This window comes from Macaca mulatta, chromosome 3, assembly GCF_049350105.2.
Source record: "Macaca mulatta isolate MMU2019108-1 chromosome 3, T2T-MMU8v2.0, whole genome shotgun sequence".
Taxonomy (NCBI): domain Eukaryota; kingdom Metazoa; phylum Chordata; class Mammalia; order Primates; family Cercopithecidae; genus Macaca; species Macaca mulatta.
Window position 1 is genome coordinate 57,441,867 of NC_133408.1, and position 22,425 is coordinate 57,464,291.

Below are 22,425 nucleotides of genomic sequence, written 5' to 3' on the forward strand. Positions count from 1 at the left end.
TGGTACTTCTAAGAACTTGCCCTGCGATAAAACTTTTGCAATGAATATGGTATTCTAGTAAAAAAAAAAAAAAAAAAAAAAAGGAGAAGCCTAAAATTCTAAAGTTATCATTGGTGTTGTTCACCAAATATTTCCAGTTCATTCCCTCCAGGGCATAGAGTTGGGTTGTACTCCTCAACATCCTTTGATATTAGTCATGGCCATGTGACTTGCTTTAACCAGTGAAATGTGAATAGAAGTGACAAAACCCTTGAGAATCACTGTGTGATTCCTGGGTCTCTTTCCCCTGCCTTAGCGAACATGGAAGGAGAGACAGGCTGGAGTCTCTTTCTGCCAGAACTCTTGAGTGAGGATGACATGGAGAAAAGACCCAACCAACTCACAGTGAACACACAGTCTGAGTGACAGCTTTAATTTTGTGGTTTTAAGCCACTGCTATTTGGGGGTATATTTATTGCTGCAGCATAACTTAGCCTATCCTTACTGAAACGGATCTGAAAACAAAGTAGGCAGCCTGCAAAGGGGAAAAAATGGATAACCAATCAATATATTTTAAAAATTGTTCCTCTCCCATACTAGTTAAAGCAAAATGAATTGCCACTTTTCACCATCATGTTACTCGTGATTTTTAAAAATTATAATACTCAATATTAGTTAAAACATTCTAAGACAGGCATTCTCATACATTCCTTTTGGTAAACATTGCCTAAGAAAATATTATTTAGCATGAAGAATTTTAGCAACTTCCTATATTTCACATAGTAATCTCACTTGTAGGAATCCAGCATGGTTTTTGCATTCAAGATGGCACCGTACATTCGTACCAGGGAGAAAACAAACTTCCAAAGTGAGATTCTGAGATTGGTTTGCTTGCCTTTAACCACTGACCTCCTTGCCCACTGAAAAGGGGATACGAGTATCTACCGCATGCATTAGCATTATGATTAATTAACTGTCATCTGTGGTTTCTTGGGATACGATAATTATTGAAAGTAAGGCTTTGGAAGACCTAAGTGGCTCCAAGGTTTGACCTTTATGGTAACGATGATGACTACCAGGACTGCCAGCTGGGATGGCTGCTTCTGAACACCCTTGTAAGAGCAAACAAGCTCAGACCTTTAGACTCTCAGCTCAAGTCACAGAGAACTAGCGTGCTTCTATGGAGGTCCTAAAATAATCTCTTATTTCTTATAACCCTTCAGGGAAGATGCCAAATGTAACTGTGCACTCTGTAGAATTATAGGTTGAAATCACAGACTCATCAAATCTCTTATGTGAAATTTCAGGTCCCGATGGAAAAGGAGTGGGACCTGAGATTCAGAACAGGAATTGTTAGGTGGGTTTAGAAAACTGATTCCCGAAGTCTCCCTTACGTCCTCTCTTACAGCTCAGAGAAGATCAACTCGAAGACCATGAAGACCTGTAATAAACACAGCTAAGGCAGTTGCCTTGATAGGGGATGCCTATTTCTTCAAGGTTTACCCCTACCAGGTTTCCTTGTCTCCAAGCCCATGGCTAGAATCAGACTGGCATATCCCAAGAGGGAACGTTCTAGGTCTGATGTGAATGAACAGAGAATTGCAATCAGCTTACGTCTGGGGAATAGGTGTAACAATGAACTCTAGGTGTTAAATCAAAGAAGACAGACTGTAAAATTGGATGAGGCTGCTCTTATTGGAATAGGCGCACATACCAGAATTTTTTTTTTTTTTAACTCTTGCAGCACAGGCGGGAGTGCAATGGCGCGATCTCGGCTCACTGCAACCTCTGCCTTCCGAGTTCAAGTGATTCTCCTGCCTCAGCCTCCCGAGTAGCTGGGATTATTGGCACACACCACAATGCCCAGCTAATTTTGTATTTTTAGTAGAGACGAGGTTTCTCCATGTTGGTCAGGCTGGTCTCGAACTCCTGACCTCAGGTGATCCCCCCACCTCAGTATCCCAAAGTGCTGGGATTACAGGTGTGAGCCACCATGCCTGGCCCAGAATTCTTTTTTAATATATTGGCTTGAATAGCTAGAAGTGACTCAAACAGTCTAGTTAGTCATCGGCTGAAACTTGAATTCAACATGGTCAATGTTAGTAAGATGGAGATGGCATACCTTTCTGAGCATGCTATAGAGGATGGACTTGCTTAGGGAGATAGGAACGTTGGAGAGGAAATGTCATGATCATCCAGTACCATTCCATGTCCCAAGCAAGTCTGAAGAATTCTCCCTTCACCAAAACAATGAGAAACCTAAAGACTGTCTTCAATTCACATCCTCTGCTCTCATACAAGGACATTTTGGGGAGTGGCTAGGGTCTTTTGCCCAACCAAAGGTAACCTCATGAGAACCCCATGTTTCTAGAGACTATTTTGGAAAGCAATTGGAAGCCAAAACGTTCACATATAGGTTTGAAATACCAAGGTATTTCAAGGGTGTGTGTGTGTGTGTGTGTGTGTGTATGTGTGTGTTCAGTTAAGAGTTTCAATGTCCTGTTGTCACCCTCAGTGACCTATATCCACTAAAATTACAAAAAGAATACTATATCTAAAAGCTATCTGGTTAAGATCTTAGAGTCACATGGCTCTTACTAGTGGCATGACCTGTGCAAGTTTCTAGAAACCTCGGTACTTCATTTTCCTCATCCACAAAATGAGAATCATAATAGTTAAGTAAGTTAATAAATCAAGTGCTTAGAACAGTCTTTGGCCCATGATGAAAACTCTGCATGCATTAGCTAGTATTATTGTTATCCAGTGTTATCACTGGGGTCCTGGTGAGCATTACATAAGTGTTATTTATCATTAATTATCCAGTTAAAACTTGCTACAGTAAGATCAAAAGCATACAAGCCATAATTCACTAACACAGAGTGAAATACAAAAGAGTTTAATACCAATTATGCTTATTCACAAATGCAAGCATTTGCAGAGACATTTTTCTTTAGTTGTTCTTCACCAACACTAGTGGCTTTGTGAATTATGTCATTCGTAGACGTACAAATCTCCAGGCACTGAGTTCCCTGTAGGAGACTAGGGAGGGGCTTCACTCCCTAGAGAGACCCTCAAAAAAGGAAACATAATTGGGTTTGCTTTCCATTTGTCAAAGTGTGCCCCAGACTAGGGTATCTCCGACTTCAATGTGCATATGAAACATCTGGGAATCTCGGTAAAAGGAAAATTCCGGGCCAAGCATGGTAACTCACGCCTGTAACCCCAGCACTTTGGGAGGCTAAGGTGGGAGACTGCTTGAAGCCAGGAGTTCTACACCAGCCTGGGCAACATAGCAAAACTTCATTGCTACAAATAATAAAAAATAAAAATTAGCCAGGCGTGGTGACGACGCACGCCTGTAGTACCAGTGACGAGGGAGGAGGATGGCTTGAGCCCAGGAGACCAGGCTGCAGTGAGCTATGATGATACCACTGCATTCCAGCCTGGACAACAGAGAGAGACCTTATCTCTAAAAGATAGATAGATGATAGAAAGAAAGATAGATAGATAGATAGATAGATAGATAGATAGATAGATAGATAGACAGACAAAAGAAAAATTCTGATTCAGCAAGTCAGGGGTAGGGCCTGAGATGGAGCATCTTAAACATGCTTCCAGGTGATGCTGACTCTGACTGTCCTCAGACCACACGTGGAGGAGGGAGGACACCAGGTCTCTGCACATGCAAGCACTTTGAGGGCCACCTGCATTCAGACAGGGGTGACTGAACCTCTAAGGACAGACTTTACTTCCTTCATCAGGTTCCCAAAGGAAAAACTCCTTATCACCTCACATTTACCTTCCACACAGACCTTCTTGCTCATGCAAATATCCGCAAGCTCGATGACTACTCTGTAGCCAAAGAGTTTTCTTTTAACCCAGGGTCCCCCCCACCCAATTGTGTCAATGGACATATGGCTGCACGATAACCTGATGTGATGTTAAAGGATCAGGCTCATGGCCGGGCATGATGGCTCACACCTGTAATCCCAGTCCTTTGGGAGGCCGAGGCGGGAGGATCACTTGAGGCCAGGAGTTCAAGGCCAAGCTGACCAATATGGAGAAACCCCATCTCTACTAAAAATACAAAAATTAGCCAGGCATGGTGGCGTGCACCTGTAATTCCAGCTACTCGTAATCCCGGCACTTTGGGAGGCCAAGCAGGAGGATCACGTGAGGCCAGGAGTTCAAGGCCAACCTGGTCAACATGGAGAAACCTCGTCTCTACTAAAAATACCAAAATTAGCTGGGCATGGTGGCATGCACATGCAATTCCAGCTACTCGGGAGGCTGAGGCACAAGAATCCCTTGAGCCGGGGAGACAGAGGTTGCACAGTGGGCAGAGATTGTGCCACTGTACTCCAATCTGGGCAACTGAGCAAGACTCTGTCTCAAAAAAAAAAAAAAAGGGAGGGGGGCTACAGGCTCCTGGGCTCTACGCTTGGGGATTCTGATTCTATCAATCTATTTTTTTTTCTTTTGTAGAGACAGAGTCTTGTGCTGTTGCCCAGGCTGAAGTGCAATGATACAATCATATCTCACTGCAGCCTCTAGCTCCCAGACTCAAGCAATCCTCCTTCCTCAGCCTCCTAAGTATCTGGGATCCTAGGTGCAAGTCACCACACCCAGCTATTTTGTGTGGTGTGTGTGTGTGAGTGTGTGTGGTGTGTGTGAGTGTGTGTGGTGAGTGTGGTGTGTGTGTGTCTTTTGGTAGAAACGGGAGTCTCACTGTGTTGTCCAGGCTGGTCTCGAACTCCTGGCCTCTCAAAGTGCTGGGACTGCAGACGTAAGCCACTGCACCTGGCCCTGTTTTTGGGTTTAACACACTCCCCATGTGCTTCTGATGTGTAATCAGGTTTGGGAACCTCTGCTTTAGGCTAAAATCTCCACCCGCTTTCCCCTTTCGCCAGGTAGTTCCACTTCCTGCAGTCTGTGGGTGAGCTTCTTGCCTCACGCACAGGAAAGAAGTGTGTGTTCTATCTCACCAAAGAGACCGAATGCAAGTTCTGGAGCATTCTGACCAGCACACTGACATGTCTGAAGGTGAAATGGAAATGAGCACTGCTTGGCATTATATATACTATATACCCTTTCTGTCTTCTACGAGATTGGAAATGAAAACAGAAAAGTCATATTAATGTGACTTATCAGCACAGGATAAATACTCTTAATGAATGGGCAATTGAAAAGGGGATGATGGGGACAGGAGGGCTGACATTGGGGACACCACCAATATCTTTCATGTGACTCAGGCCATGATTTTGTTCTTAGGCAGCTCAGCAGTTTGTCTCAAAACACACCATGAGTGAATCCTGCCAACCATAAAAATAAGGAAGTTCACACATAAGGGCCCGAAATAAATCCTTTTTAAATTTAACTGAACTGAATAAAATTCACCTATCCAGGCAGTGGCAAACCTTGAAAACAAATTACAAATAAGTTGAGAAATGAGAATGAATTTCCAAACTCCAACACACATGCTAGAATTGCATGAGATTCTACATCTTTGAGGAACAGAAGGTAAATCAAGGAGGAAGAGGGCAAGATCTTCAACTGTTTGAAAGAAGGACCTTTGTTCTCCTCGCAGAGGAGAGGTGGGCGCGGGTTGGAAGAAGAATTGCATTAGGAAATGTGAGTGGGGCTGGTGCAAGGGCCCTTGCGCTGCTGAGAATGTTTCCTGGTTTGATTGTTTCAGGAAAGCATTTGCAAAGTTAGCTGGATTCACTCCAGATGACCCAGTAGTGTGGTTTTGAAAGTACTGAGAATGCAGAAATCAATTGAAGACATCCCTTAGGTCTTGAGGATACCAAGCCTTTATTCCCCAGTGAATGTTGCAGGAAGCTCTGAGATCAGCCAAACAGCTGCTTGTGCGGATCACAGAACTAAGGGGAACACATAGGGTGTAGCCCAGCCCACAGTGACTTCAAGAAGCCATTTTTCTCAACTTGCTTCTATAATTCAGCTTTGGCTGGGTGTGGTGGCTCATGCCTATAATCCCAGCACTTTGGGAAGCAGACGTAGGAGAATCACCTGAAGCCGGAAGTTCAAGACAGCCTGGGCAACAAAGTGAGACCCCCTGTGTCTACCAATAAAAATAAAAATAAAATAAACAGAATACAGCTTTGGAGACAATTTTTTGAGTGACTTTTGTTTTTCTTTTTTCTTTTTTTGTTTTTGAGGCAGTCTCGCCGGGACACCCTGGCTGGAGTGCAATGGCATAATCTCGGCTCACTGCAACCTCTGACTCCCAGGTTCAAGCAATTCTCCCGCCTCAACCAGTTGAGCAGCTGGGATTACAGGAGCCCGCCACCACGCCCAGCTAATTTTTGTATTTTTAGTAGAGACGGGGTTTCACCATATTGGCCAGGCTGGTCTCAAACTCCTGACCTCAAGTGATCCACCTGCCTCGGCCTCACAGAGTGCTGGGAGTACAGGCATGAGCCACCGTGCCAGGGCTTTGAGTGACTATTTTGTCAGCCAATCCAAGGATGATACATAACTAATATGATGCATAGGAGGAAAGTTGATTCCTGACATGCAAAGGACACCTTGGGAATTGGGTTTAAAGGGCTCAAGGAGCCTGGTGGAAAAGAACTGCAGGCTTCCAGAATCAGGGCTGATGGAGAGATCCTGGCCCCCAAAAATAGGCATCCAGGAAAGGCGGATCTTGGTCCTCAACTGGTGCTTGGTAAAAGTCACCTTAGCTGCAGAGGCTGATGGAAGAGAAATGGAACAGTGACCACAAGAGAACAAAGAACTGAGTTAAAGTTCCAAGAAATAACTTTTGCAGTGATGAGCCAAAGAGGAGACCCCAGGCACTGGGCAGAAGTTTGGGCTTTTTGTGTATTTAACTGAATAGTTCAGGCTGGGCCCAGTGGCTCACATCTGTAGTCCTGGCTCTTTGCGACACTAAGGAGGGAGGATCCCTTGAGGCCAGGAACTTGAGAGCAACCTGGGCAACAGAGTGAGACTTCGTCTCTGCAAAGAATAATAAAAAACTTAGCTGGGTGGGGCAGCCTGTAGTCCCAGCCATTTGGGAGGCTGACGTGGGAGGATAGCTTGAAACCAGGAGTTTGAGGCTGCACAGAGCAATTACTGCATACTGCTGCACTCCAGCTTGGGCAACAGAGCAAGACCTTGTCTCTACAAAAAATAAAATAAAATAAAATAACTCTGAGCAGTTCAGCCCATTTGGCACACACATGTGCATGCAGGCGCATGCACACACAGACACACACACATACACACACAGCCAGTCCCACCACTGAGGGCAAACTGGCTACAGGCCAGGTGAGCAATCCCAGACCCTCCTGCCTGCCTTCCATTCTGTCCCCTGGAAATGTCTGGCTGGATCCGTGTCCAGGAAATCCAGGCGAGATCCCTAATCCAGGGAGATGACTGTTCCATGTGCAGCCAGCAAGGCACCCCCCTCCCAAGGAGTCACCTAATGAAAACCTTATGTGTCAACTTGGGTTGCACAGACAAACCCAGGCTAATTCCAGCCGGGCCTCGTGCCGAAGGTATGACCTCACTGTCGGGCAAAGCGGCAGGGACCCCAGAGAAAGAAAGATTGGTGTGTGGGCCAGACCTGCTTCTAATCACAGCCAGCTGGATGGATAGAGGCACCGTTGCCATCCCGCCTGCCCAATACCAGGGTGTACAGAACAGGAGGCATGATCATCCTATAGCAAAGAATCCTAAGCTTTGCCCCAAACACTCCTTTTTCTTTTTCTTTCTTTTTTTTTTTTTTTTTTGGCATCATCCACATACTAGGCTGGTGCGATTACTTTGCACCAACCTAATAAAAATCTCTGCCGTTCCACATGTTCCACACCAAAGAGAAACTTAATTAGGTAGGCTCGAATCTCCGGAGGATTCCCAGTTACAGAAGCGAGGAAGGAAGGATATAATTAGAACCTAATTTTTTTTTTTTTTCTTAACAGAACAGCTCAAAAGGTCCCACTAAGAGAAGGACAACTAAATGCAGTCATTCTATCCATATCCAGAACCTGGTACCTGAGAAGTTTCACTCATTGGCAAAGTGAAATTGGCAAAATACCTTCAAGACATGCACTTCAACCTCAGACTGGGCATTTTTCATTTAGCTCTTTTCACACTTAGGGATTGTATAAATTTTGTGGCGGCAATGCCTGTAGCCTACACTGCTGCGTATTTTCATGGATTTTGTACTAAATCTTTTGTAGGCAACAAAACAAAACTTCAAGGAAGCTGAGCTTCAAAAATAAATAAATGCACTTTTACCTGATGGGTCACCGTGAAATAGTTGATGACTTGGGTTTTTGTTAAAGGAATGAATAGAAATCCGCTGTGAGATTTGCTCAGAAGTTCTGCTTTCAGCGTTGGTAGCTGAGTATGATGAGTTGCAAATAAATTGGTGAAACTTGAAGTCTCTTAAATCGCATCCCAGATGCCTCAGCCCTGATGAGCTCTTTGAACAATATCATCACATAAAGCCCTAAGGGACTCCAAGCTCTCATGAAATCAGGGAAAATTTGCAGTAATCTAAAAATTTCCCCACAAGCTGGGGTCCAATGAAAGAATATACAAACAAGCATGAACTTGGGGCTGAAGACGCTTAAATCTTTTTTTATTTTTTTTTGTTTTTTGGGGTTTGTTTAGAGACAAGGGTCTAGCTCTATTACCCAGGTGGGAGTACAGTGGCGTAATCATAGCTTACCACAGTCTTGAACTCCTAGGCTCTAGCAATCCTCCTGCATCAGCCTCAACAATCCTCCTGCCTCAGTCTCCCAGCTAGCTGGGATTACAGATGTGCACCACTATGCCCAGCTATTTTTTTCTATTTTTGCAGAGACGGGTTTTCACTATGCTGCCCAGACTGGTCTCAAATTCCTGGCCTTAAGCAGTCATCCTACCTTGGCCTCCCAAAGTGCTGGGATTACAAAATGTGAGCCACGGTACCCAGCAAGATCCTTAAATCTTATAGGAATAACTCTCCCACAATTATAGGAATAACTTCCAGACATAACTAGGAATAACACTCTACAAGAAAAATAAGCCCTTCCTGTGTGTAAAGAAGTTGCTAATTGCTAATTCCATTCACATTTAGTCCATTTGACTAGGATTTTTGTTTGTTCGTTTGTTTCTTTAGACGGGGTCTTGCCTTGTCGCCCAGGCTGGAGTGTCGTGGCGCAATCTCAGCTCACTGCAATCTCTGCCTCCTCGGTTCAAGCGATTCTCGTGCCTTAGCCTCCTGAGTAGCTGAGATTACAGGCACGTGCAACCATACCTGGCTAATTGTTTTGTATTTTTAGTAGAGACGGAATTTCACCATGTCGGTGAGGCTGGTCTTGAACTCCTGACCTCAGATGATCTGCCCGCCTCAGCCTCCGATTACAGGTGCGATTGACTAGGTTTTATTACAAGAGTTGTGTGAGCAGAATCAAAGACCCAAAGCCTTCTTAGTTCCAGAAACAGAGGTACAGGTTAAGACTTTTCTCATTTTAAGGAGTAAACTTTTTTTCCTCTAAATGTATCTCTGAGATAATGATGGAAGTCACTGGAAGTAAGATCTTGCTGGAAAAGGTGTGCTTTGCTCCAGCTTTTCAGAAATATCTCTAAAATATAAAGCAAGGTCGAATCAGGCCTACAAAGACATGGTGAGTCACCAGCAATCAGAATTGGGAGAACAAGCTGGGAACCACTCATACAACTGAATACCCTGGATAAAACATCTCTATCCTGAACCAGAAAATAAATGTCTACAGCTGCACTTGGCGGTTGGCCCTAGGGTCCATTCACCATATGGTCACCCTTATTATCATCCTCCCAACAAGTCCAGCAAGATAACAGGCGAGAACCATGCTCTTGCAACTAGCCTGCAGGCCGAGCAAACATCTCCTTATCATAACCTTGGTCTGTTCTTCCAAAGAGACTTCCTGCCCATCTCCTCTGTCCTTGCTTCTTGGTGTATATCTCATGCTCAACCCAGGGATGCCAAAAGCCCAATCCTCTGGTGCCCAATGCCTAGAATTAAGCTGCTTTTCAGAGGGGAACGGTGTGTGTTAACAAAACAAAACAAAGAGGCCTCCTTCCTAGACCTTTATCTAAGGCAAGATCTAGCTGGTTTGGGATAAAACTTAGGGTTCTAGAGTAGGGAAGAACCTTAAAGATGATCAAATCTAGTCATTTTTCAAAGCTTATTTTATTTTATTTTACTTTATTTTTGAGATGGAGTTTTGCTCTGTCACCCAGGTTGGAGTACAATGGCACAATCTCGGCTCACCGCAACCTCCGCCTCCTGGGTTCAAGGGATTCTCCTGCCTCAGCCTCCTGAGTAGCTGGGATTACAGACATGTGCCACCATGCCCGGCTAATTTTGTATTTTTGTTAGAGACAGGGTTTCTCTATGTTGATCAGGCTGGTCTTGAACTCCCGACCTCAGGTGATCTGCCCGCCTCGGCCTCCCAAAGTGCTAGGATACAGGTGTGAGCCACTGTGCCCAGCCCATTTCTCAAAGCTTTTTAAACATTATGAGGGCTGGGCGCGATGGCTCACACCTGTAATCCCAGCACTTTGGGAGGCTGAGGCGGGTGGATCACTTGAGCTCAGGAATTCGAGACCAGCCTGGCCAACATGGTGAAACCCCATCTCTACTAAAATACAAAAATTAGCCAGGCGTGGCAGCGCACGTCTGTAACCCCAGCTACTCAGGAGGCTGAGGCAGGAGAATCGCTTCAATCTGGGAGATGGAGGTTGCAGTGAGCCAAGATCATGCCACTGAATTCCAGCCTGGGCATAAGACAGAGTGAGACTCTGTCACAAATTAAAGAAACACTACAAGGTTGTATTTTTTCCAGCGAGGTTGTATGCGGAAACTCAGTAAATAGAAAACAGACATAAAACAAGCTGTTTTGTTCATACAGTGGAATAGGAATATGGCCATCAAAAGAAATGAAGTCATGATAAATGCTACCACACAGGTGAACCTTGGAAACACTATAGTAAGTGCGAGAAGCTACTCACAAAGGAAGGCAAATTACGTGATTCCATTTATAGAAAATGTCCAGCAGAAGCAACCACAGAGACGGAAAGTAGAGAAGTGCTTGCGTAGGGCTTGGGGAAATACAGGGATTGAGAGGTGACGGCTAAGAGGTGCAAGGTTTTGTCCGGATGCAGTGGCTCACACCTGTAATTCCAGCACTTTGGGAGGCCAAGGCGGGCGGATCACATTGTCAAGAGATCGAGACCATCCTGGCCACCATGGTGAAACCCCATCTCTACTAAAAATACAAAAATTAGCTGGGTGTGGTGGTAGGTGCCTGTAGTCCCAGCTACCCAGGAGGCTGAGGCAGGAGAACCGCTTAAACCCGGGAGGCGCAGGTTGCAGTGAGCAGAGATGGCGCCACTGCACTCCAGCCTGGTGACAGAGTGAGACTCCGTCAAAAAAAAAAAAAAAAAAAGTGAGATGCAAGGTTTCTTTTTGGAGCAATGAAAATGTTCTAAAATCGACTGTGGCATGTGTTGCACAAATCTGTGCATCTAGCCTGGCCTGGCTGGCCTGGCAGAACCCCTACATGCTCCTCCTGGATGAGCCCACCAATCACCTGGATATTGAGACCATCGATGCCCTGGCAGACGCCATCAATGAGTTTGAGGGTGGTATGAAGCCAGTCAGTTCTGACTTTGGACTCATTCACCAAGTGAGGTCCTGGCCGGGTGTGAGGCACAGCAGAGAGTGTCTAGGTGGTTGGGTGGAGCAGTCATGGCGTATGAAGGGGCATAGTACTTGCTTACTGAATTAAGACAAGGGGCTCAGGGTGTAGACACAGGTGGCGAGGACCAGATCTTATGGCTCTGCCTATGGGGCTACTTTGAAAGCCTTAACTGAAACACTTCATGTCTTCAGTAGCTACTTGGAGATGTTAACCAACTTGGGATTACTGAGCCAAATGGGGCAGAGAGTTGGGTAGAAAACAGGGTGCTTTTGCTACTGGTCCCAAGATCCTTCAATCCAAAAACACGATTCTGCTAAGAAGGGTGTGGACTAGATAGGGGACTGCCACAGTCATCAGAGAATAAGCTGCAGGTCATTTCTCTGAAGCTTTGGAGAAGATGGAAGTTGGGTAAAAAAGAAAAAAAAAAAAAAAAAAGAGGCTAAGAGGGAAGCCTCTGAACAGATCTGGACAATGGGAACGTCCAGACCGAAGGACGTGACAATGGGAATGACACAGTAGCTCCAGCTCAGAAGGCTCCAAAGCCTGCGGGTTATGGTGTCCTTGGGACAGACCATCCCAAAGAACATAGAGGCAAGGAGGCAGTCTGCAGACATCGGCGTGCGGGGTAGGGCAGGAAGATAACGCAGTTTTCTTCCTAGAAGCCCCTTCCATCAGTCTGCTGGGCAGGAATGGGGACAGTGACTGGCCCAGGATTAAGTCTAGGATTTGTTTTCCAGGTTGCACAGGAAATGCGGGTCTGTGGGAAGCAGAGACACTGACTGGCCTGGAGACATCCTGGCCAACAGGGAACACCTCAAGTCGAAGCTGGTACATGGGAATCCCCAGCTCACCAGAAGGACGCACGACATGTGAGCCCTCTGGTCTTGGGTTAGGACCTCTGTCTGGAGACCAACAGCTGCTTCCCACTGACCAGTCTCTCGGACAACATAGAGAAGTGGTTGCCTAGGGCTTGCGGGGACAGGGGGATTGGGAGGTGATGGCTAAGAGACGTGAGAATCCTTTTTGGAGTGATGAAGGTGTTATTTTATTTTCCTTCAACTTTTATTTTAAGTTCCGGGGTCTGTGTGCAGGATGTGCAGGTTTGTTACATAGGTAAACGTGTGCTGTGGTGGTTTGCTGCACAGATCAACCCATCACCTTGGTATTAAGCCCAGCACCCATTAGCTATTCTTCCTGATGCTCTCCCTCCCCACCCCCAACAGGCCCCAGTGTGTGTTGTTCCCCACTATGTTCTCATCATTCAACTCCCACTTATAAGTGAGGAAAAGCACAGGTATCTTGGAACCTAAAATAATATACAATTTAGGCCAGGCACGCTGGCTCTCACCTGTAATCCCAGCACTTTGGGAGGCCAAGGTGAGATCAGGAGATCAAGACCATCCTGGCCAACATGGTGAAACTCCATCTCTACTAAAAACACAAAAATTAGTCAGTTGTGGTGGCGGGCACCTGTAGTCCCAGCTACTCTGGAGGCTGAGGCAGGAGAATCGCTTGAACCCGGGAGGTGGAGGTTGCAGTGAGTCGAGACTGTGTCACTGCAATCCAGCCTGGGCGACAGAGCGAGACTCCATCTCAAAAATAAATAAATAAATAAAATACAATTAAAAATAAAAATTAAATTAAAATAAGATAAAAATGTTAAAATAGACTTGTCATGAAAAAAGAAAAAAGGTGAGAACATGTGGTACTTGGCTTTCTGTACCTGTGTTAGTTTGCTGAGGATAATGGCTTCCAACTAAAATCCGTTGTGGCATTGGTTTTACAAAGCTGTGACTCTCCTCTGGCTACACTGGGACTACACTCCCGCAGTGCGGCAGCACTGCTCCCACGGCCCCTCCCCTGCCCCTCCACCTGCGTTAGCTGCACTCTTAACTACAGCGGGACAGTTACCTGTCTGTTTCATATCCTCCTTCCAGTTACATTTGTCCATGTCTGGACTTTACTGGCTGTTCCCTGCAGCCCGTTGCTGGTGAACTTTTCCTGCCTGTGATGCAGCCAGAAACACTGAGGATTAGCCCAAGAGCCCAAGCCCAGGCTCTAGCCCATGCAGGAGCTTAGGATTCTTGTTTGAGGGGTTTTGGTGATGTTGGAGGAAGATCCCGCCATCTCCATTCCTTTTTGCTTCTAGCTTGGAGCTCTGGACCAAGACCAGTTTTTAAATAATTCCTCAACAATGTAACTTTTAGATCTGCGTGACATCTACAAAGCATCCAATAAAGAAAGAGGACACAAACAAAAAAAAAAACCCTGTGCATCCACTAAGCACCCCTGAATTGTACACTTTAAATGTGTGAATATTAGAGTGTGTGAATTCTATCTCAATAAAGCTGTTATTTAGAAGAGGAGGAGGAGGAAGAGGGGGAGGGAGAAGAAGAAGAAGAAGAAGAGGAAGAGGAAGAAGAAGGAGGAGGAGGAAGGGGAGGAGGGAGGAGGAATGGGGAGGGAGAGGAAGATGGGGAGGGGGAGAGGGATGGGGAGGGGGGAGGGGAGGAGAAGGAGGAGAAGGGAAATAAGAAGGTGCTATAACTGCTCCACCAGCCAGGCTTCTTTCCTTGCCCCATCCTATAGTGGCCCTAAAACAATCTCTACAGGGCCCTAGAACTCTATGGAAAGTTACCAAAAAAGCCTGTTCTAGTCCAGGTTTCTGTTTCTCAAATGTAAACCAAGTCTTTGGAATTAAAAGTGCGAGGCCCTGCATAAATCCGACGTCTCACTGATGAGACCAGGGCACGTCTCAGGGGAGAAGCTGCTTGTACGGGTCTTACCGTCCATGTCCAAGCGCTGCATGATGATGGCCAGCTCCACCTCACTTGGCATGTACCCCAAAGAGCGCATGGCCATGCCCAGCTCCTGCTTGGAGATGAAGCCGTTCCCATCCCGGTCCAGAACCCGAAAGGCCTCTCGGATTTCTACAATGGAAAAGCAAAGAAAGTCCAGTGGTCACATGGTTGGCTTTATTGCACTGCAGTCATTGGTGATTGTCTACCGAGAACTCCTAACTGCTTTACAAACAGTGATTTGTTAAAACTCTTTAATCAGATAAAAGGGAAGACAGAAGAAGAACATAAGAAAAGAAACAAAGAAAAGAAAAAGGAAAGAGAAAAAAGGAAATGGAAGGGAGGAGAGGAGAAGAGAAAATGAGAAAGAAGAGAAAGAAAAGGAAAGGGAGAAAGGGAGAGAGAAAAAGAGAAAGGTGGAAGGGAGAGTGGAAGAGAAGAATGGAGGGAGGAAAAAAGAGAAAGGAAAAGAAAGGAATGGAGGGAGGGGGAAAAAGGGAAGAAGGGAGGGAGAAAGGAAGGAAGAAAGCAAGGGAGGGAGGGAGGAAGGAGGGAAGTAAGGAGGAAGGAAGGAAGGAAAAAGGAAAGAAGAAAGAAAAAGAAAGGGAGGGAGGAGGGACGGAAGGAAGGCAGTCAGACAAAAGAAGGAAAAAAGAAAAAGAAAGGAGGAAAGGAAGAAAAGAAAGAAAAAGAAAAGAAAGAGAAAGAAAAAGAAAGAAAGAAAAAAAAGAAAATGAAAAGGAAGGAAGGAAGTAGGGAAGGAAGGAAGGAGGGGAGGGGAGGGGAAGGGGAGGAGGGGGAAGGGGAGGAGGGGGGAGGGGGGAGGGGAGGAGGGGGAGAGGAGATGGGGGAGGGGAGGTGGGGGAGGGGAGGAGGGGGATAGGAAATGGGGGAGGGGAGGAAGGAAGAAAGGAGACAGCTGGACCTGAGCATCCTCCAACTCTGTAGGAGGCACACGATTAGATGGTGGTCCCAGCAGAGAATCATGTTAACCAAGGACACTTTCTGAGCAAAGGTGAGGATTTGGTTTCAGCTGTGAGGAGAAAGCTGCCTCTTAACTGCAGTCCTCAGGAGGAAAGGAGAATGCAGTTCCCCTCTGCAGGCATATTTCAGATCCCTGCAGCTGTAGGAGCTGTGCAGAAAGCTCTTTCAGCCTCATAGGAGGAGAAGGGTTAAGTATCCTGCTGTTTGTATCTCATTCTCCTAATTTACAGGTGTTTTGTAGCTATAAACAACCTCAGATCAATAAGAGCATCATGAAAACTCAAAAGAGGCCTTTAATCACTTTGTCCCTGGGCTAGCAGAGAACTCGACTCTGCTGTCAGTAAGGGCTGTTTCACCTGGCAGACAATCTCCCCTCCTCTTCCCCTAAACCAGAGTTGCTCTAAATTCCACCCAAAGTCCCCTTCTCCAGAGCCACTGCAGCTGTCAGTCCTGGATTGGATGTACAACACAAGGAACTGGAGGTCACAGTGTGAAGATGAAAGGTTCATTAATTGTTTCTGAGCACACCAGACCTAGAGCAGCTTTGACTTTTCATCAATAAACGAAGTGCAAGCCCAGACATGTCAGCTGTCATTATTCACCATGCCACGCAACTAGTATTGACTTTCTATCATCTGAGAAGCACAGTATTAATAAATACTGAGAAATAAAAATGATCCACCAGGCATTGGGGTTCTCCCACTCAGCCTGACTCCACTCAGGATGGTAAGATGCATGCAGAAACTTTCTATCGCTCTTCAAATGCATACAAGCCCCTTGACTCTGACTCATTTACTTATTACCTCACTGAATATCTCGCCATGCCCTGGCATGGTCATTACCACAAACTTGGTGACTTAAGACAACAGAAATCTATTCTTTCATAGTCTGGAGGCCAGAATTCCAAAATCAGCAACATTAGATCACAATCCTGATGTCAGCAGAGCTGTGCTCCCCGTGAAGGCTCTAAGGGAAAATCTATTTGTCTCTTCCAGCTGCCAGAGGCTCCAGCATTCCTTGGCTTGTAGCCCCATCACTCCAATCTCCACCTTCTCCTCTTCTGTCTATAAATCTCCCTCTGCCCTGCTCTTATAAGGACACTTGTGTTTGCTTTTAGGGACCACTCAGATAATCCAAGATAATCTCCCCATCTCAAGATTCTTAACTTCATCACATCTTCAAAGACTTTTCTGTAAGGTAACATTTATAAATCTCAGAGATTAGGATTTGATATCTTTGGAGGCTGCTTTTCAGATTGCCACACTATTGCTTCCAGTGTTTTTGCCCGAAACATCTTCCCTTTTTCTTTCCTTGCCCAAAATTATATCCATCCTTCAAGGTCAAGTGTGGATGCTAAAGTGACTCCATCTTGGATGCTAATCTGCCCTGTTGACTTCTGATAAACTCTAATTCTGGGAATGCCTTTTCTATTTTATCTACTGTTCCTTGTGTAAGACCGTGTACTTACCATACATCCTGCCCTTAGGCAGACTCCTGCCTCTCCCTACAATTGTCCTACACATTCCTTCCCTATGGTATGTAAGTCCTGGGTCTGGTAGGTGATAGGCCAGGGGGATCCACCATCTTGTCTCACCAACCCGCAAGACACAGGCATAGGGTAAGTCCCTATTAAATGTTTCTTTCTGAGAAGCTAGACATGCCAGCCTCTTTCTTCAGCCTCTCAGCTTCCTCGGACTTTGGGAGTAAGTTTTCATGGACTTGCCCACTGCAAAACACCAAAGCAGGGGTCATGGATTCCACAAAACTGTCTTTGCTCACCATAGCCAAGTTATCTCCCTTTCTGCTGACTGTTCACAGCAGGTCATTCATTCCTTTCTTGTGACATCCGGCATACTCCATCTAGAAATACTACAATTGGCTTCTTTTCTGAGCGGTAAGCACCTCCTACCCTTCTTTCATCTTAATGCGTTCCCTGCCCACACTGTAGGAGGCGCTAGACAGATAGCTGTTCAACGGATGATGAGTCTGAATGGATAAGAATCATATATTAGTAGTAAATTCATTATCAATACTAATGCAGCATGTTGAATTCTTTCTGTGATGAACTGTGGGCTCCAGCAGAGAGGAGACCAGCCTGTGCACCAGGACCCTAGGCTTCCAGCCAGGCGTATTAGCTAATTAGGTCTGCGGCCAAACCCTGGAGGCCTCAGTTTGTTCATGCGTAAAATGAGCTGTGCTGGCTGCAAGGATCCCCCAGGTCCTCCAGCCCTTCTTTCTATGAATCTGTGGACATCGTTAAAGTGGTTAAGCGAAGAACAGGAAGCCTGTGTTCTCTTACATACCCTATTAATCTGCTATTCAACACCTCCTCCCCTTTCTTTCCATCAATGGTATAGAAACAAATTTTAGTCCAACCCAAATTCTGAATCAAGGCATTTGTCTGCATTTTGAGCTTTTCCCATCAATGAAATATGCTCAAGGTGACCTAGAACAGCCATATGTTTTCCTACCAAGTCCCGACGGGTCTGGAAGGAGCTTGGAGCCACTGCTCAGTTTGAGGTCATGGCGCACTGTGCTCAAGGACACTGGAGTGGAGGACATAGCCTCATGTGGCCTGAGCTCGGATCCCGATTGCCAAGGATGGGAAGATGCAGAGACCAGGCCTCCCAAAGTGAGAGTCAGCCCATGAGGCAGCCAGCACCAGCGCTGCCCTTCAAGCTGGTGCAGGCTTCCCCCTCAGCCTCAATTTCCCCATCAGAAAAATTGGGCTAGGTCTGATCTCCTTCCAGCCTCTATAGCAGGGTTTTACGTGGGAGCCAGGACATACGAGACAACAGTAGGAAATGTCAGAGGATGGCAAGGTCTGCGGCTACAGTCACTGGATAGCCAGTTGTAAGTTAGCCTTGCTCTTAGTTCTCTGGACTGCTCCTTCCCAAGGCATCTCCCCTTCCCTTTCCTTCTGACTCAATCCTGAACTCGCTGGGCTGCTGATATGGCTGGACAGGGTGGGTTCCTTTCATTGGCAGGCCTTGCTCCTGCGGTCTCCCTGTATGCCCTAGACCTTACGGGTGAACATCAACCTACATCTTTACACTGGACGACACCCCACCAGGCCCTAGCTGGTGGTGTTTGAGAACATGGCCTGGAAATGAGGACCTGGACAGCTGAGCCTTTGGACTTCCAGGTTGCCCCACCTTTGGGGCTACTGGATTTAGCAAGTCACACTATAGATGGAGGTCACTCCAGAACTTCCCTCCGCTAAAGGGACCTGCTCCTTTGAAGCCTTGAATGCCTACGGCTTACTCTGTAGTCTGGAGCAAGGCTGGCCTCTTCCAACCAAGCCCAGGACAGGGCAGGCCACACATCAGCTCAGGCTTCTATTTTCTGTGGCATGCAGGTAAGTAAGACAAATCTGTCCTTCTTTATTCTCTATTTGCATAGGGAGCTCCTGGCTCCCAGGTAGAGAATTCGTATGTGTGTCTGTGTGCGTGTGTGTGTGTGTCTGTCTGTCTGTCTGCAGAAGCAGACAAACCTCACTAACTTCTTTTTTTTTTTTTTCAAAATAGCAGAAAGAGGAAAAAAAAATACAAAACTAGAAATCCATAATAGGCACCTCTAGAGATTTAATGTTTCTAGGGTAAGGAAAGCCCAGGCGAACCAGAGGCTTATTAGAAGGAAATGGGTCTTGCAGTCTGGGAGAGACATGTGATGTGTGCCTCATTTTATTTTTAATAGCAGAACAGGGTGTGAAAAATATGCCCATAAAACCCACGGACACATTGGAACAGGCAGGATCCCTCTGGCTCTAGGAGGACGGCTCCCAGCATTGAGTGGGCTTTGGCCACTTTCCCATCCTTGGGAACTGGGGACCACAGATCAAGTTTTCAAGAACAGCCAGTAATGTTGTGTGCTTTTCACTGAAACGTACTCCTTTTCTTTGGGCCAAAGTCTCTGGTGCTTCAGGGCTACGTGAGCATGCTGTATCTTTGGTCTTTAATTAAATTTTACTCCTCCATCTCATGCAACACGTGCACGTTAGACAGTAGTATGCCAATTTTAGCCACCTCCAAGACGTCTTTGTGGGCCACAGAAGTGCTGTCTGCAATGGTGATAGGAACCCGTCCAACTGTCATTGTGTGCTGTATGAAAGGACACGTGGCAAGACGCATCATCTCAAAGAAGGACTCCAGTCTCCACACGCATATGGAGTCGCCAGAATCGAAGTCGGCGTTCCCACAGGGATCTGAGCCCCTCCTCCCTAAAGGAAAGCAGAGAATCTTGAGCCAAGCAAGGACTTGGAAAGAAATAATCCTGTTATTCAGCCCAAGAGATTTACTTCTCATTATGCTGGTAACTTTTTTTTTTTTTTTTCCTGAGACAGTCTTGCTCTGTTGCCCAGGCTGAAGTGCAGTGGTGCCATGATAGCTCACCGCAGCCTTGAGCTCCTGGGCTCAAGGGATCTTCCTGCCTTGGCCTCTTGAGTGCACACCACTATGCTTGACTAATTTTTTATTTTTAATTTTTTTGTAGAGACAGGGTCTCACTGTATTGCCCAGGCTGGTCTTGAACTCCCAGCCTCAAGCAATCCTTCTGACTCAGCCTCCCAAAGCGCTGGGATTACAGGCATGAGCTGGTAACTCTTTTTTCTTTCTTTCTTTCTTTTTTTGTTGGAGATATGATCTCGCTGTGTCACCCAGGCTGGAGTGCAGTGGCATGAGCTCGGCTCACTGCAACCTCTGCCTCCCTGGTTCAAGTGATTTTCCTGCCTCAGCCTCATGAGTAGCTGAGATTACAGACACTCACCACCATGATGGCTAATTTTTGTAGTTTCAGGAGAGACGGGGTTTCACTATGTCAGCCAGGCTGGTCTCGAACTCCTGACCTCAGGTGATCCACCTGCCTCAGCCTCCCAAAGTGCTGGGATAACAGGCACGAGCCACTGTGCCAGGCTTTCTTTTTTCTTTAAAAAAAAAAAAAAAAAAAAATGTCTGCATTGAGACCTAGCGCCCTCTGACAATCAGGCCTCAGCTCCACGATGCTTCCTAATGACACAGCCCATTCCAGGCAGGAACAACGGCAAAAGCACAGCTACCGCGGGGCGCAGACTCATTTCTCAGGCAACAGATAAAGTCCAGACAGCAGCCAGCATCGATATTAGCTGGCTGATGTTTGGCTTTGAAGAATCAGGTGAAATTTACAGTACTAATTTGCCACCTCACACTGGTAATGAAGACAACAGTTTTTCCTATCTCAGTATGTGCACGATGCAAAATCTGCTTGTTCTCCACAGAAATATATCTTCAGGAAGATTGTGGGTCTTCACTGCATAAAGTGATGGCTCTACTAACAAAGAAGATGCTTTGTGAGGATACATGGCACTGAGACATTGCAAGACTGGAGAAAGATGCGGTTCAGCAAGGCTAGGCAAGACAATTATTTAAAAGCAATGGAAATGCACCAGAAAATGTAAGATATAAAACTAGAGTTATTTATGCAAAGAAAGAAATTGGGCAGAGACTGAGCCTATGACAAAGAGATTTAGAAGGGGTTTCACCTTCTCGAAGAAAGGTAAAAAATGAATAATTACAGATGATTAATAAGCCATTCATTCTGCAAAGAGTTGCTATTTAGTTATATGTCAGTTGCTGTGCTAGGATAGATAAGTAGCAAAAGAAACTTTCCAGGCTGCAAGAAATCTGTATTACAGTTGAAGAGACAGAGAGGTGACCAGATGTTCATAAGCAAGAATGACAAGTGCTATAATCCAAGTCTGCACAAAATCCCACGGAAGTCGATATGTTGAAGGGACAACTCTGAGGAAGGGTTGTTGGGGTTATGCTTGAATCTTTTAAATCTCAAGTCTATCAAGAGAAGGGCAAACGGGCAGGGGTGGGAAAATGCGGCAAGACACGAGCATGTCTACAATTCTGGCTGCCTGGTGGGTGGAGAAACCGGAAACACTGAGAAATGAGAGTGGAGAATTGCACTAGGGTGATGCTATACTTTGGATGTTTCCACTGTTGAAATTTGATCTCCACTGTTGGAAGTGGAGCCTAATAGGAGGCCTGTGAGCCACGGGGGCAGATCCTTCATGAATAGATCAATACCATCTCTGGGAGGAGCAGGAGGGGTCGCATGAGTCCTCAATTAGTTCCTGCAAGAGTTGGTTAAAAGAACCTGGCGCCTCCCTCTCTCTCTCTTGCTTCCTCTCTTACTATGGGATCTTTGCATACACTGGCTCCCCTTTGCCTTTCTCCATGGGTGGAAGCATCCTGAGGTCCTCACCAGCACTCGAGCAATTGCTGGTGCCATGCTTCTTATACAGGCTGCAAAACCATGAGCCAAATAAGCCTCTTTTCTATATAAAGTATCTAGCTTCAGGTATTCCTTTATAGCAATGCAAAACAGACTAAGACAGGCAGTATTGCAACAGGCCTTCAGAGTCATCTGGGCTCCACCCTGCAGGCCAGGGGTTGGCAAAGGATGGCCTGTAGCCAAGCCTAGCTCACCACCTTTTTTCACAAATAAAGTTTTATCGGAACACAACCATGCTCATTTGTTTCTATATGTCTCCACCGGTTGTCTATCATCTCCTGATTTTGTGCTACACCAGCAGGATGGAATAATTGTGATAGGAACTGTGTGGCCCACAAACACTAAAATATTTATACTCTGGACTTCTCTTTTTAAAGTGTGTGACCCTTTCATGTAGGCCACAGGGAGCTCCCAGTGGTTTTAAAATATATGTTTTTAAGGGTGAGATTTTTAGACTAAGAGCTCAGGCATCAGGGCGGCTACTGCTGGAGTAACAAGAGATAAGAAGCTGTCACAGAGTCTGAGGGGAAGATGATGAGCTCAGAGCTAAGCCAGCATGGTGGCCGAGGACACTATGGAAAGAAGGGCTTGAGAGACTTTTCAGAGAGAGAGTGGATGGTGCTCAGGGAGAGCTCAGATGTCAGAGTCTGGGAGAGGGACGATTTGAAAGACAACGCTGGAGGGCCGGGCAC

At 46.0% G+C, this 22,425-nt stretch overlaps 1 protein-coding gene across 2 annotated transcripts in view; it reads right to left on the reverse strand.

Annotated features, from left to right (window-relative positions):
- Positions 1-22,425, reverse strand: part of CALN1 (calneuron 1) — a 623,334-nt gene that overhangs the window by 323,992 nt on the left and 276,917 nt on the right. For both annotated transcript variants that reach the window (XM_028845702.2, XM_028845707.2), the window contains exon 3: positions 14,462-14,605. In XM_028845702.2, coding sequence (XP_028701535.1) covers positions 14,462-14,605 — 144 coding nt within the window. The remainder of the gene's footprint in view (positions 1-14,461; positions 14,606-22,425) is intronic.